Genomic DNA, 14,419 nt, shown 5'->3' with positions numbered 1-14,419 from the left:
GACAAAGAGAGAGAGAGAGAGGCAGAGACGCAGGCGGACAGAGAAGCAGGATCCATTGTAGGGAGCCTGATGTGGGACTCCATCGGGGACTCCAGGATCAGGACCAAAGCCAAAGGCATATGCTTAACCAATGAGCCACCCAGGCATTCCAGGGGATTAATGAAATTATGATAAAAGGATTCTCTATTGCCCTTCAGCCTTTAAAACAGATTTTATCTATTTATCTGTTATTTTGTTTATATATTTTAATTGCCCCTAACCTCCCTTAGCAGGTCCCATGGACTTCAGGTATACATCCAAGATTTGTCATGGAGAGAATTCGATAAGGCCTCAGACCTCAGCAAGACGCATGAATAAAGTAAAACAGTGCACACTTTTTAAAGGTATCAAATGTATGGTTGTTTTTTTTTTTAATTTTTTTTTATTTATTTATGATAGTCACAGAGAGAGAGAGAGAGAAGCAGAGACACAGGCAGAGGGGGAAGCAGGCTCCATGCACCGGGAGCCCGATGTGGGATTCGATCCCAGGTCTCCAGGATCGCGCCCTGGGCCAAAGGCAGGCGCCAAACCGCTGCGCCACCCAGGGATCCCAAATGTATGGTTGTTTTTTTTTTTTTTTTTTTAAGAGTATATGGTTGTTAAAACACATTTTATTTTTAAGATTTAAAAAGTTAAAAAAAAATAAAAAATGTTTATATGTAAGCAATCTCTACACCCAATGCGGAGCTCAGACACACAACCCCGAGATCAAGAGTCATCTGCTCCCCAGACTGAGCCAGCCAGGCAGTTCTTAACATGTTTTAAATACTTGGTAACAAACTATCAAATTTAAAGAACACAGAGGTGTGCTCCCAGCATCAACATTTATGTTAATATGCTGCAACATTGACATGAAACCATTTGACAGTAACTACATGTGTATGTACTTGTGGGGAAGGGGCTTTTTTCCCCCCTACTGATCACCCTGGTGCTACATCAGGTCCTCATCTCTGATGCTACTCACATTTTGGGCCAGGGACCCTTCATCGAGAGGGTCTGCCTGCATTGGAAGAGGCTTACCAGCAGTCCTGGCCCCCATGGACTAAATGCTGGGGGAACTCTGCCCCCATGACCCAGTTGTGACCACCAAAAAGCTCTCCAGGTGTTGCCAATTGTCCTCTGGGGAGAACGAAAGAAAAATCCATCTTTGGTTGAAAACCACTGTTCTAGACAATAAAACCCATGGTCTTATTCGTGCCTCCCATCCCTGGAGCAAGGAAAGCGCCTGGTAAACCTCCTAAGTTAAAAAAAAAATACTTTATACTAAACTGTTTGTTGAATGAATAATTGATCCCACCCCAGGAGATGGAATTACTTTCCTCTGGGAACTCATCAGCATTTCCCCAGGAGAGACATCAAACAAAAGAGTAAACTGCTTCCAAAATAGGTAAGGGAGTGTCTGAGCCGGCCCAGCTCCAATCAGAGGCACTCAGGTGGGTCTGGGCGGAGAAGGGGAGGAGAGGAGGGGTCCTCAGGTGGAGTCTGGGCCGAGTGGGCCTTCAGCTTATATAAGAGCCTGGCAGCGCCAGCCGGTCTCGGGAAGCCGCGTGCTCACCCTCTCTTTCGTAAGTATGGCCTTCCCTTTTCCTCCCCCTTTATGCTTGTTCCCTGCATTTCTGAGGTGGTGCTGGTTGGTGTTATTCCCATTCCCTACTCCTTCTCACTGTCTTTCACCCCCCCAAACCCTCACCCGCCTGGGGTTCTCCTTCGCAGGTTTGTACAGGGTTCTTTCTGCAGGTTTGTACAGGGTTCTTTCTGGAATGTTTGGAATGGCATCCCAGTGGGAAGCCTTGCAGGTCTTCTGCGGCCTTTGGGCTCACACAAAACTGGTCCTTCCAATCTCCCATGCCTTGGTGTCTAGGCAAAGAAAGTTCGGTTAAACCTGGTAATATAGGCCCAAGGTTGAGCCACGTGGCCAAACCTCAAGTGCTGTGGTCTATAATCTGGAGTGGGGATTAGCTGAGCACTGCGCCTTCTGTGGTAACCTGTTAAATGATCTTACTTGACTTCTGACCCTTCCATCTCCCCTGCTCCTAGGAGGCGAGGCAGCTTCTAGTCCTCGCGGCTGCAAGGCCTCCACCTGGTAAGAGGGCCGCTGGCGGATCCTGGATACTCGGCCTGTGCCACTCAAACTGTGGGGGCACTTTCTGTTCTAGGTAGGAAAGTGCCGCCATTTTTTGAGTGTCCCCGGCTGAGAAGGTCTACGTGAAATCCTGGGAGTGGGTTCTTCTCCCTGAGCCCTGTTCTCGGTTCTTCGGTTCTACTGAGCCCTTTCCAAACCACCTCTGGGCAAAGCTCCCCCGTGGTACTCAAATGTGGAAGCACTCTTCAGGGTAACTTGGTGAAAAGTGCTACAATATTTGGGTGCTGCTGGTGGGCACTGTCCAAGGAGCCCAGATCCTGCTCTGGTCCGGATGTTCTTCGGGCTTTTCTTGTGTCCACATCTGAGACCCGTATCCGTGGGGGAAATGGAGCCTCAGACTCCGGAAATGTCTGGACCTTGCCAATGGGCGGTGGAAAATCCATACACCTGTGGTCTCGTGGCCACTCCTTGTTACCTTGTGTTGAGGTGTTGTGGCGCCGGGTCCCCGTTTCTCCAGGAGCAGATTCCGCTCAGACTGGGATACACAAAATGAGGGCACTTCCCGATCTGTCTGGAAAGTGCTCCCACTTTGTGTGTCCTTGTCTGAGGAAAGCATCCTTGTCCCACGGACCGACGGGAGAGCGGCTTCTCCAGCCCAGCTGTCCGTGCTGCAGACGGTCTGCCCTGCCTACGTCCTCCGGTCCTGCCTGTTTCTCCTGCCTAAAGGACATCTGGACACTTCGAATTTTTCCATGAAACTGATCATTAAATCTTTTCAGAACTGTAAGGAATCAAGGAAACAAGGCCTTTGAAGTTTGCCCAAATTTGTGGGTGGCTTCATCCCTCCACTAAACATTTAGTCCTTTGTTAGGTTTACATCAGAAGCCCTGAAATCCAGTCCAATAAAATACGAACCAGCTGTGATTTATGTGTTTGACTGTAACTTAAAAGATTTTACTTCTACATAACATGGGGTAGAGTCGGGGGAAGCAGGCTCCATGCAGGGAGCCCGGTGTGGGATTCATGTCTTAGAACTATAAAAGGGCCCTTGGAGGGCAGCTCGGAGAGCCCGAAGGCCTGGGTGGTCTGCTTCCTCCTGAAGCCTGAAAAGCAAATTCTCGTCCAAGTGGCCTGTAGTTGCCACCTTGATAAGGGGAGACGGTGCTGAGTTCTCTCAATCTCCCCCTTCCCCAAGGAATTCCTGGAAGCAGAACTGCACATGTAACTCCAGATTTTGAGAGTCTGTAAATTGTCCATAAACCTCAGTCCTCAGATTGGCTCTAGGCAAAGCTCCAAGCAGGATGGGAGGTGGCGTCAGGCTTAGCACTAACAACTGGCCGCTCGGAGTGATGTCTAGGCGTTGCTATTTTAACATGGGTGCAGTTCATCTCCATCCCCCTCAATTTGAGGGAAGGTAATCGCAGCACTAATCTGGCTACTGGCTCTTTTAAGATGTCCTTTATAGACGGACCCAGGCAGAGGGAGAAATTAGGCTCCATGCTGGGAGCCCCATGTAGGACTCGGTCCCGGGTCTCCAGGATCACACCCCGGGCTGCAGGCGGCGCTGAACCCCTGACCTATAGGGGCTGGCTTGGCTGCTGGTTTTTAAGAGGTTTTATTGGGAATGGCTGCTCGGCTTCATGACCTTTTCTTTTTTTTTTATAAATTTTTTAAATTTTTATTTATTTATGATAGTCACAGAGAGAGAGAGGCAGAGACACAGGCAGAGGGAGAAGCAGGCTCCATGCACCGGGAGCCCGACGTGGGACTCGATCCCGGGTCTCCAGGATCGCGCCCTGGGCCAAAGGCAGGCGCCAAACCGCTGCGCCACCCAGGGATCCCTTCATGACCTTTTCAATGGAACAAGCCTCACTGGTCCTGAGAGCGGTCTCTGTCTCCCCAGACGCACTGCAATGCACTACCCAAAATGAGCGGTCCGGCTGGGGTGACGACCCCACCCTTTAGTCTTATTAGACCAGGAACACCTCCCCCCAGCTCTAGGAAGGCTTCCTGTTACACTAGTAAGACGTGCCCACAGGCCTTCTTGGCTTTCCTTGTCGGCCACGTCTCCCCAGCTCCAGCGGAGGGCCTAGGTCCTGGGGCGCTGCTTCAGAAGCAGGTGGCACACAGGTCTGACAGCTGCCAAAGGCCCCGTAACGGAAGGGCTTGGTTTCAAGGAGTCCAGTGTGCTGTCACCATTGGAGGGACCTTTATTGCTGCCCACAGGCATATCTTCTGCAGAATCAAATTTATTTCCTTTCCCAGAATTCCATGGGTGGCAGGGTCACCTTTTCCTCTACAAATGGCCTCTGCTTCCTAGGAAGTTCTGGTCTTCCCAGACACCTGCGCCCAATGGCTTCAGCAGGGCACGCTCACAGTGGCCTCAGGTTTCTAGCCAATCACTGGCTGGGGCTGAGGTTCCCTGATTGCAATCTCCCAACTGGGTTACAAATCTGGGTTTGAGGGCAGCTGGGATGGCTCAGCGGTTTAGCGCCGCTTTCGGTCCAGGGCGTGATCCTGGAGTCGCACATCAGGCTCCCTGCATGGAGCCTGCTTCTCCTGCTTGTGTCTCTGCCTCTGTGTGTGTGTCTCTCATGAATAAATAAAATCTTAAAAAAAAAAATCTGGGTTCAAGTTCTCATCCAAAGTATGATACAGGTTATTGGCCAGCCTGCAGTCCACTAACCCTGGCAAGAGGTCCATCCACGGTGCACCTGCCTCCAGCCAGGGGGCAGAACCACATGCAAAATGAGACTGCAAGGGCATGGGGTGGGGCCCTTGGCATGACCAGTATCCTAAGGCACACAAGATGGCCTAGCACTCTCATTGCACCACTGGTCCTTGAGAACAAGGTTCCTCAATCCAGCCTCAAATGTCATTGGAGCTAAACACTGCTGCAGGAGGGCTGTTTTGTGCATTGCTCAGATATTTAGGAGACTCCTTGGCCTCCACCACTGGAGTGGGCAGCTCCACCACCACCACCCCAATGTCTCCTGACACCACCATGTGTCCCAGGGAGGGAGAGAAGTGCAAGTCCACCCTCCTTTGAAAATCCCTGCTCAAGGATCACCCAGCGCCCCACCTTAAGTTCTCTCCATGACACTCACTTCCCAACACTAATGCTCCACAGTTGACCACTTGACAAAGTCCTGAAGCAGAAAGGATTTATCCTGCATGGGAGTTTGGAGGAGATAAAAGAGCCTGATCATCACGCTGGCCAGAGGGTCCTGGGATTTCCCCTTCCTCTGTCCTGACTCCAAGAGAAGAGCCGGCGGCTAGAACCATTCAGCAACCGATGTCCAGCTGAGGTTTCACTACTCGAAGTGCTGCCAGTCTCCTGTGGGTCATCTTATTCAGCTCCATTCCAAATAACCTTAGGACACAGAACGGGACACATTATGTTCCAGGCCACAGCTGTGGCATTCAAATCTCTCGCGCTTCCAACCTTGTTAGCACAATTTCCTTATCTAGTACTTCATCTGAAACCAAATCCTATTGGGAAGCAGGTTTGACTTCCAGCTGAGCACCAACATCCTAAGTCCCTGACCTGCGCTGACTTCTCTGATTTGGAGGATACCGAGGAGCCAAGACGTTGGATAATGTGCAGAAACACATCACAAAACTGATAAGGGACAGAATTCAAAAAAATTTTTAAAGCTTTTATTTATTATTTATTCATAGACAGAGAGAGAGAGAGAGAGAGAGAGGCAGAGACACAGGCAGAGGGAGAAGCAGGCTCCATGCTCGGAGCCCAACGCGGGACTTGATCCCGGGTCTCCAGGATCCTGCCCTGGGCCAAAGGCAGGCGCTAAACCGCGGAGCCACCCAGGGATCCCCCAGAATTCAAATTTGAGGCCTAACAGTCATTCCAGATTCTAAGCCACAAGGGCCTCATTTGACAGGTTAGGAAATGGGTCCTCAGTGATAGACATCGGCCAGGACAGGGATTCCTGGCTGGCTCCAGTTGAGCATCTGCCATCGGCTCAGGGTGTGATCCTGGGGTCTTAGAATGGAGTCCCGCATCAGGCTCCCCCAGGGTGCCTGCTTCTCCCTCTGCCTAAGTCTCTGTCTCTCTGTATGTGTCTCTCATGAATAAATAAATAAAATCTTAAAAAAAAAAAAAAAAGAAATTGGCCAGGACATAAAGACCTCAGCATTCCACACTAATTGCACACATTACCGCACAAAGGAAATGTTTCCAAGTTTTCTAGCTTTATTTGTTCACCGAACCATGGATATTGATTACTGACCCTCACCCCCACCTCCAAGTCCTCCGCCCTGCCTCCTTCAGACCCAGAAACCGGTCTCTCACCAGAGGACTTGAAGTTTGCAGCCGGGATGACTCAGTCCTTTGCAGAGCAGCCTGACCCCTGCATTCCCCAGGGCATTGTTGGTCAGATAAAGCTCCCTCAGGGTCTGGCTCACCCCGAGGGCAGACGAAAGATCCTCACAAGCTTTGGCAGTGAGGCCACAGCTATCCAGCCTGTGGAAGACAAGGAGTGGTTGGAGCAACATAAGGAGCTGCCTCTTCAGAGGGATTTGGGGTGATGTTTTTACAGGACCAATTTAAGAGGAAGCAGAGTAGAACCTGACCGGTCCCGGATAAGGCCAATGTGGTGAACGAAAATATTTAAGACAGGTATTTGGGGATCCCTGGGTGGCTCAGTGGTTTAGTGCCTGCCTTTGGCCCAGGGCGCGATCCTGGAGTCCCGGGATCGAGTCCCACTTTGGGCTCCCGGCATGGAGTCTGCTTCTCCCTCCTCCTGTGTCTCTGCCTCTTTCTCTCTCTCTCATGAATAAATAAATAAATAAATCTTTTTTTAAAAAGAATATTATATTAAAAAAAGAAAAAGACAGGTATTTAAGGATGCTTACCTATCCAGAGCTGCATCTCTCTATAGGATACCCACTGATTTTGCAATCAAGCATCCACTTCCCTTTCTGGTAATTCTATCCCAATTTCTCATTCATACCCCAGTCTCAGCCTACCTGCAGCTCACACCGTCCTTAAACTAATATTCCAGACCTGAGCTGGTTGGTTTTGATGTCTCCAGTTACCATGAATGGCTTCAACTGGACATAGGCCCACCCAAAACCAGTGAGTCAGAACCATTCTGGATTCCTGGAGTTCTTTTTTCAGAACTTAGATCCAAAAGTCCTTTGTAGAGCTGCAGGTGTTTTGCCACCAAGCAGGATCAAGGCTACACTTATTTGATAAAGGAACCAACACAGCAACAAGTACGGAAGATAATAGAGATCAAGACTCAACACCTAGGGATGCCTGAGTGGCTCAGCGGTTGAGCGCCTGCCTTCGGCTCAGGGTGTGATCCTAGTCCTGGGATCAAGTCCCACATTGAGCTCCCTGTGAGGAACCTGCTTCTCCTGCCTATGTCTCTGCCTCTCTCTCTGTGTCTCTCATGAATAAATAAAATCTTAAAAAAAAAAGACTCTAAACACCTAGATCAAGCCATGCCTGAAGTCAATCCAGTTACACAAGTCAATAAGCACCCTCATTTTTTTAAGGAGCCAGTGTGAATTAGGCTGCCACCTGCCCAAACAGTATGCTGACTGATTCTCTCTGATTTCCAATCGGCCTCCCATTGTGTTTCTTTCCTGCATTCTGTGCTGTTTGTTCCAGTAAGAACAGATAGCATTTACTGAGGGCCAAGGCATGCTGAGCGCCTTGCTAAGGGCTTTGTTTACTTCACCATTTATCCCTCACAGCAAGCATCTGAAAGAAATACCATCACAGCTGGGATGTTAAGTAGAAATATATATATATTTTTAAGAAGAAATATTTTAATCTTAGTTTTCCTGAGCCTGTGCGGCAAGAGATGCCAGCTTCCAAGATGAGGTATAAGACGGAAGCTCGGGACTTGCAGAGGAAGAGAAAAAAAAAAAAAAACCAGCTTGGTGACAAGGAACCACCCAGAGATGCAGAAGGGTCAGGAGAAGAAGATTAGGGTGAGACCTGTGTGTGTGGGGGGGGGGGGGGGGGGTGGCGGCGGCGTGTGTACAAGGAGGTAGACCGAGATTCCACTTCAGGAGAGTGGGCAATGGGAACAGCTCCCGGGGGGAGGGGGAGCTGGTAAGAACGTGCATATGGGGGATCCCTGGGTGGCTCAGCGGTTTGGCGCCTGCCTTTGGCCCAGGGCACGATCCTGGAGCCCCGGGATCGAGTCCCACGTCAGGCTCCCGGCATGGAGCCTGCTTCTCCCTCCCTCTGCCTCTCTCTCTCTCTCTCTCTATGTCTATCATAAATAAATAAATCTTAAAAAAATAAAATAAAAAAGAACATGCATATGAGGGACACCTGGGTGGCTCAGTGGTTGAGCATCTGCCTTTGGCTCAGGTTGTGATCCCAGGGTCCTGGGATCGAGTCCCGCATCAGGCTCCCTTCAAGGAACCTGCTTCTCCCTCTGCCTATGTCTCTGCCTCTCTCTGTGTGTCTCTCATGAATAAATACATAAAATAAAATAATAATAATAATTTAAAAAAAGAACGTGCATACGATCCCCATGACAAAGGTGACCTCTGGATGCCTGCCAGATGGGACCCTAGCAGCACCAATACAGGGAAAGTGCCATCCCTGAGCGCCTGCCTTGATACCCACCTACCCTGCGCCCCAGATAATCAAGAGACTCAGAAACCACCACAACAGAAACAGACCGTCCCTCAGGGTGAGTGGCCAGGCTGGTCCTGGGGAGTAAGGAGGAGGAGGAAGGGACAATTCACATTTGACTGGAATTCACACTGGACAGATTGAGTTTTTATTCCATAAAGGTCACCGAAAAGCCACAAATCTGTGCAAGTAAATGGCAGCGGAAAAGGCGAGTTTTACAGGAAATGTTTATAGGCAATGAGCAAAGGGGAAAGGGAGGCATTTTATGTTTGCATCCCACAAAGAACATGAGCGGATTGCAGCTTTTCTTTCTATGTCGGGGTTCCCGGTGTCTTCCGGAGCGGTGCAGGGATGGCCTTTCGATGAAAAGAACCTATGGACAAGGCTGCGCCCCCACCCGAAGCCCGCCAACACCACCACCCTCATGCCACCAGTCCCGATGCCCAGGGCTCACCACAGTTTCTGGAGTCTGCAGGTGGGGTGACGCAGCCCCTCGCAGAGCGGCCACACGCCCGCATCCCCCAGGTCATTGAAGCTCAGGTCCAGGTCCCGGAGGCAGGGATTGACCTGCAGCACCGTGCAGAGACCCTTGCAGGCTGCCGAGCTGAGCCTGCAAATGCCCAACCTGGAAGACACGAGGCCCAGAGCCCAGCGACTCAGCCTGCAGCCTGCAGCCCTCCCCGAGAAGCGGCTCCCATGCCAGGCACCCCCCAGGCAGAAAAAGGAGAGAAGACAGGAGCAGGCAGGTGGGAGGGCAGAGGGAAGAAGGAAAGAAGAGAGTGGGCGGCAGGAAGATCATATAGAAAGGGTAATATCTGGCATGGGTTGGAATTGGACAGGTGCCAGCAGATTAGCTTCCTGAGGCTGCTGTAACAAGGACCTGTGCCTGCAGGCTGGCGGCTCTCATGGTGGAAATTAACCGTCTCGGGGGGCTGGGGGCTGGGAGCCTGGTTCATTCAGGAGCCCTGAGCACCTGCTCCTGCCTTCCCTGGCTTCTGGGGTCTGCTGGTAATCTCGGGTGTTCCCTGCCCTGTAGAAGCATTGTCCGGATCTCTATGTGTGTGTGTGTGTGTGTGTCTGTGTCCAAACTTCCCTCCTTCATAAGGACTCCACACAAAAGACCAGCCCTGCTCCAGCCTGCCCTCACCTGAACTAATTTTATCTGCAATGACCCTGCAACAGGGTCACAACACAACTCTGAGTTGTGTCCCTCCCCAACTTTTTTTTTTTTTTTAAGATTTTTAATTTATTTATTCATGAGAGAGAGAGAGAATCAGAGGGAGAAGCAGGCTCCATGCAGGAAGCCCGATGTGGGACTCAATCCTGGGACTCCAGGATCACGCCCTGAGCCAAAGGCAGGTGCTCAACCGCTGAGCCACCGGCATCCCCACCTCCCCAACTTCTATACTGAAGCCCTAACCCCCTGCTTCAGTACGGCTGCATTGGGAGATGAGGCTTTACAAGGCATGATTAAATTAAAACACTGCCCAACTTGCGATTCCTGGGTGGCTCAGCAGTTGAGTGTCTGCCTTTGGCTCAGGGTATGATCCCAGGGTCCTGGGATGGAGTCCCACATTGGACTCCCTGCAGGGAGCTTGCTTCTCCCTCTGCCTCTATCTCTGTGTCTCTCATGAATAAATAAATAATTTTTTTTTAAACACACAGACACACACACACACTGTCCACCCTAACCCAATATGAGCTGTTGTCCATACAAAAGTAACTTTTGCCACACCGACAGACATGGGACATGTGTGCACACACAAGAAAGATGGTGAGGACAGTGATGAGGTGGCCATCTGCAAGCCAAACAGAGAGGTCTGCCAACAAACCAACCCTGCCAACATCTGATCCGCAACTTCCAGCCTCCAGAACTGGGAAAAAGTGCATTTCTACATGTGAGCCCTCAGTCTGCGGTATTTTGTTAAGGCAGCCCTAGCAGATGAAGACAGACTCATACAGACTTTACTTCCAAAGGGGGCCTGGAGGTTGGGACAGCAACATGGGGATTTTCTGAACATATGAACTCATAACAGCAAGCGATATACAAGGGTCTCATAGCCCTTTCTTTTTTATTTTACTTAAGTAATGTCTACACCCTTCTTGGGGCTCCAACTCATGACCCTGAGATCAAGAGTCACATGCTCTCCTGATTGAGCCAGCCAGGCTCCTGTCAAAGGATTTCTTAGGCCTGTTACAAGAATATAAAATCAGGGCAGCCCTGGTGGCTCAGCGGTTTAGCACTGCCTTTTTTTTTTTTTTTTTTTAATCTTTATTTATTTATGATAGTCACACACACAGAGAGGGGGGGGCAGAGACACAGGCAGAGGGAGAAGCAGGCTCCATGCACCAGGAGCCCGACGTGGGATTCAATCCCCGGCCTCCAGGATCGCGCCCTGGGCCAAAGGCAGGCGCCAAACCGCTGCGCCACCCAGGGATCCCGGTTTAGCACTGCCTTAAGCCCAGAGCCTGATCCTGGAGTCCCAGGATCCAGTCTCACATGGGGCTTCTGCATGGAGCCTGCCTCTCTCTCCCTCTGTGTCTCTCTTGAATAAATAAATTTTTAAAAGATTTTATTTATTTGTTCATGAGAGACACACAGAGAGGCAGAGACACAGGCAGAGGGAGAAGCAGGCTCCATGCAGGGAGCCTGACGTGGGACTCCATCCCAGGTCTCCAGGATCACGCCCTGGGCCGAAGGCAGCACTAAACCGCTGAGCCACCCGGGCTGCCCTAAATAAATTTTTTTTAAAAAAGAATATAAAATCATTAAAACACATATGGGTTTGGCCTCAAAACATAAGCATTTCTGTTTGATGAAAGCATCCACAGACAATTTGACAGATTGATGACCTGCTGAGCAGACATTTGCAAGGTATGCAGTCAACAAAAGATAAATATCTGAAATAGGGAACATCTGGAAATCAAGATAAATCAAGGATACATAGCAAAGAAATAAATACATTATACAAATAGGCAATTCACAGATTGGGGAAACCAAAGAAGCTGATAAGCACATGAAGAGATACTCAACACTGAAATGCCGTTTAAGAACATCTTACACCCACCAGGCGTTTAAAGATAGAAAGTTGAATAACCACAAAGATTCAGGCAAAGTAGCTTTCCTAAATTGCGGGTGGAAGTGTAAACTGTGGATCTTTCCAGAGAGCTTTTCAGAACGGTTGGAGATAACCAAGCATGCAAATTCAGGCTGAGCGGATGACTCTTGCCCCTGGGTGGGATCCCAGTGGGGGTCCGAAAGGGACACAGGCAAGCAAGAGCAGAGTGGAAGAGAGGGGCATGGCTCTATAGCATCTGGTGCGTGCACGTGATGGCACGCTCCAAGGAGTGCATTAGGAGCATCTGGGGGCTCAGTCGGTTAAGTATCTGCCTTCAGCTCAGGTCAGGATCTGAGGGTCCTGGGATGGAGCTCCACATGGGGCTCCCTGCTCAGGGGGGAGCCTGCTTCTCCCTCTGCTTCTGCCCCTCCACACTCCTCGTTCTCTCTCTCTCTCACACACACAAATAAATAAAATCTTAAAAAAAAAAAAAAAAGAAATGCATTAGATATGTCTACACCGGAGTGAGCACATCCTGAATGTATAAAGGTAAGTGGATTGGAGTGGGGAGAGGGGAAGAGTTGCGGGAGACACTGTCGAGATATATTGTTATGTAAAACAGAGACAGGAGTGCCTGCAGATGAACTCTGGGGTGCCAATGAAGGAGAAAAAATTAAAGGAGAGGCACGGTGGGTCCTCAGTGATCTTGCAGTACAGGATGCAGTGGACAGCAGACTGTGAAGAAACAGGACACCTCTGTGAACCTAACAAAAACAATAGAAGCCACACTATTCACAATGTCTTTTTTTTTTTTTTTTTCATTTATTTATGATAGTCACACAGAGAGAGAGAGAGAGAGGCAGAGACACAGGCAGAGGGAGAAGCAGGCTCCATGCACCGGGAGCCTGACGTGGGATTCGATCCCGGGACTCCAGGATCGTGCCCTGGCCCAAAGGCAGGCGCTAAACCGCTGCACCACCCAGGAATCCCTCACAATGTCTTAAAAGGAGAAAAAAGAAAGAGAAAAGAGAAAAAGACCAAAAAACCTTTCAGCATGAACAACGTGAGATAGTACATGAGGCTTTTGTAGGACAGACAGACTCTCCTTTGGGACAACAGAGAAAAATGATTTTCTGAAAACTGATAGCCTTCTGTGTTTTCTTTTTGTTCCTTGATTTATTCACACATTTACTCATTTAACAATATGTTAGCTGTACTGGAATTAAAACAAAAAAACTTAATAAAAAAGAAAAATAAAACATATGTATTTCTAAACACCCCTGAGTCAGGTCTTATACTGGCCATCGGAGTACAGAGCTGACACAGCTTCTGCACTTTTGGAAGATCACACATATGCACACAAATGACAAGTTTTGATAAGTGATGCCAAGAAGCATAAGGTCAAATTAAATCCCTAAACTAGGAATATAGACCTGATTTAGGGGTTAGAGTAGGCATACATGAGGAAGAAGCATTTGTTTTGAGTCTTTTTAAAAAATTTTATTTATTCATGAGAGACACACACAGAGAGGCAGAGATATAGGCAGAGGCAGAAACAGACTCCTTGTGGGGAGCCCGATGTGGGTCTTGATCCAGGTACCCCGGGATCACACCCTGAGCCTAAGGCAGACGCTCAACCACTGAGCCACCCACGCATCCCTGTTTTGAGTCTTACCGATAAAACAGATAACATCCAAATAAAAGGGGATTTAGCAAAGCAGAGAGGCAGGCAACCCAGGAAAAAAGAACTGCTTGTGCAAAGGCCCTGTAGCAGAAAAATCTTTGCCACAGATCTATGTAGCTAGAGGTTAGGGGACAAGAGGAGTGAACATGACCCCAGTGACCCCATGCAGAAGAGCAAGGATGGTGAGCAGAGTAAGACTCACCGGAGAGCCTGGAGTCTGCACTGGGGATGCCTGAGGCCTTCACATAGCAGCAGCACCCCGGGGTCCCCCAGGTCATTGAGGCTCAGATCCAGCTCTATCAGGCTCTGGTTCACACCCAGGGTGGAGGCAAGGTCCTCACAGGCAGCAGCAGTGAGATGGCAAATCTTCAACCTGCAGAAAATCCAATTCAACATGTATTACGAGGGACACCTGGGTGGCTCAGCGATTGAGCATCTGCCTTCAGCCCAGGGGGTGATCCTGGAGTCCCGGGATCGAGTCCTACATTGGGCTCCCAGCATGGAGCCTCCTTCTCGCTCTACCTCTGTCTCTGCCTCTCTCTCTGCATTTCTCATGAATAAATAAAATCTTCAAAAAAAGAATAATTTTAAAAAGCCCCCCAAACCACAAGCGTTAGCAAGGACACAAAGAAATCAGAAACTTGGGATCCCTGGATGGCTCAGCAGTTTAGTGCTGCCTTTGGCCCGGGGCGTGATCCTGGAGTCCTGGGATTGAGTCCCATATCAGGCTCTCTGCATGGAGCCTGCTTCTCCCTCTGCCTGTGTCTCTGCCTCTCTCTCTCTCTCTCTGTGTCTCTCATGAATAAATAAATAAAATCTTAAAAAAAAAAATCAGAAACTTTATGCACTGTTGGTAACAACAAATAATGGTACAGTGGCTGTGGAAAACAATATGGCAGCTCCGCAAAAAAATTTAAAATGACCACATGATC

The 14,419-nt window shown here is 49.4% G+C and overlaps 1 protein-coding gene across 10 annotated transcripts in view; it reads right to left on the bottom strand.

The window, feature by feature from the left end:
• Positions 1-374: 374 nt before the first annotated feature.
• The window catches only part of NLRP12 (NLR family pyrin domain containing 12), a 36,516-nt gene continuing 22,471 nt past the window's right edge, over positions 375-14,419 (bottom strand). For 6 of the 10 annotated variants that reach the window (XM_072768237.1, XM_072768259.1, XM_072768277.1 and 3 more), the window contains 5 exons: positions 13,690-13,860; positions 9,199-9,369; positions 6,435-6,605; positions 3,973-5,495; positions 375-3,767 (listed from right to left, as the gene is read on the bottom strand). In XM_072768237.1, coding sequence (XP_072624338.1) covers positions 5,408-5,495; positions 6,435-6,605; positions 9,199-9,369; positions 13,690-13,860 — 601 coding nt within the window. In that variant the 3' untranslated portion in view covers positions 375-3,767; positions 3,973-5,407. The remainder of the gene's footprint in view (positions 3,768-3,972; positions 5,496-6,434; positions 6,606-9,198; positions 9,370-13,689; positions 13,861-14,419) is intronic. The other 4 variants (XM_072768250.1, XM_072768244.1, XM_072768261.1 and 1 more) reach the window with 4 other exon arrangements.

Source organism: Canis lupus, chromosome 1, assembly GCF_048164855.1.
Source record: "Canis lupus baileyi chromosome 1, mCanLup2.hap1, whole genome shotgun sequence".
NCBI classification, from domain to species: Eukaryota; Metazoa; Chordata; class Mammalia; order Carnivora; family Canidae; genus Canis; species Canis lupus.
Note: the sequence above shows the minus strand (reverse complement) of the source record. Positions and strands in the feature narration are given on the sequence as shown.